The sequence below is a fragment of the Haliaeetus leucocephalus genome, unplaced genomic scaffold, assembly GCF_000737465.1.
Source record: "Haliaeetus leucocephalus isolate CR32 unplaced genomic scaffold, Haliaeetus_leucocephalus-4.0 Scaffold566, whole genome shotgun sequence".
In the NCBI taxonomy this organism is placed as follows: Eukaryota; Metazoa; Chordata; class Aves; order Accipitriformes; family Accipitridae; genus Haliaeetus; species Haliaeetus leucocephalus.
The window spans coordinates 57,537-58,922 of record NW_010973002.1 but is presented as its reverse complement, the minus strand read 5'-3'; the positions used below and the strand labels follow the sequence as shown (position 1 = coordinate 58,922).

Here is a 1,386-nt window from a genome sequence, read left to right as displayed (position 1 = left end):
GCGGCGGCGGCAGCTGGGCGTCCTGCAGGTAGTCGAGGTACTTGCCGGCCAGGGTGGGTGGCAGGCGGCACTGCACGAAGACGGTGAGCAGGCGGCCCTGGGAGTGCCAGGCCCCCAGCCAGCGCTTGAGGCCGCGGAGGCGGCAGTCGCAGCTCCAGGCGTTCCCCTCCAGCTCCAGGCGGTAGAGGGCCGGACTGGAGGCAAAGAGCTCGCCGGGGAGGGTGGCCAGCGCGTTGTCTCGCAGGCTGAGCTCCCGCAAGCGGCTGAGGCGGCCGAAGGTGGCAGGGTGCAGGGCGGTCAGCGCGTTGCGGCTCAGATCCAGCGCCTCCAGGCTGCTCAGAGGCTCCAGCAGGGCAGCGGGCAGGTGGCTCAGCAGGTTCCCCTCCAGGCGCAGCTCCTTCAGCGAACCCAGCCCCATGAAGGCATCCGGGGCCAGGTGAGCCAGGCGGTTGCCACTGAGCGAGAGCTTCCCCAAGCTGGGCAGGTGCTGGAAGAGCCCCCCCGTCAGCTGCTGCAGGCTGTTGCTGGCCAGCAGCAGGGTGTGGAGGGAGCGCAGCGGCCCGAAGATGTCCGGGTGGCGAAGGGAACTCTGCTGGTTCCCTGAGAGGTCGAGGAAGCGCAGCTTAGCCAGGCCGGTGAAGGCACCGCGGCTCAGCCAGCGGATGCGGTTGGACTCCAGGTGCAGGTAGAGTAAGTTCGGCAGCCCTGAGAAAGTGGAGTCGCCCAGCGAGCCCAGCTCGTTGCCGTCCAGGCGCAGCTTGACAAGGCTGCCGAGGCCAGAGAAGGAGGCGGCGCTGAGGCGGCCGATCTCGTTGGCGTTCACGTAGAGGATGCGCAGCTTGGCCAGGGCGCTGAGGGTGCCGGGGGCCAGCGCCGGCAGCAGGTTGTTGCCCAGGTAGAGCTCCTCCAGCCGACCCAGGCGCTCAAAGGCCTTGGGATGCAGGGAGCGGATCCGGTTGTACTGCAGGTCCAGGCGCTGGAGCCCTGCCAGGCGGTGGAAGTCGAAGGCGGAGATGTTGGCGATGAAGTTGCCCCCGAGGCTGTAGGTGAGGATATCCTGGGGCTCGGCAGCCTTGGGCACCGAGCGCAGGCCCCGGTTGGTGCAGAGGAGGTGCTGATGCTGCTGGCAGTCGCATGGCTCGGGGCAGATGGGCTCGGCCGCGGGCAGCAGCATGAGGAAGAGGGGGATGGAGCCCCAGAGCACCCGCGGCAGCACCATCAGGAGGACCCGGCGCGGCGCCCCCATCCCGGGACGAGCCGTGGGCTGCTTCCCCCGCCGGCTTTGTGTCTCTCCGGCATCCCCCCCCGCTCCTCCTCCGCGGCTGCTGATCGGCCCCCTCCTCAGCTGCGCGCCGGGCCGAGCTCCGCGCCGGGCAGGCGGGCGCG

The 1,386-nt window shown here is 70.3% G+C and overlaps 1 protein-coding gene across 1 annotated transcript in view; it reads right to left on the bottom strand.

Annotated features, from left to right (window-relative positions):
• Positions 1–1,379, bottom strand: part of TRIL (TLR4 interactor with leucine-rich repeats) — a 2,463-nt gene extending 1,084 nt beyond the window's left edge. Inside the window, exon 1 of the mRNA XM_010577648.1 lies at positions 3–1,379. Within this exon, the coding sequence (XP_010575950.1) occupies positions 3–1,246 (1,244 nt within the window). The 5' untranslated portion in view covers positions 1,247–1,379. The remainder of the gene's footprint in view (positions 1–2) is intronic.
• Positions 1,380–1,386: the final 7 nt, after the last annotated feature.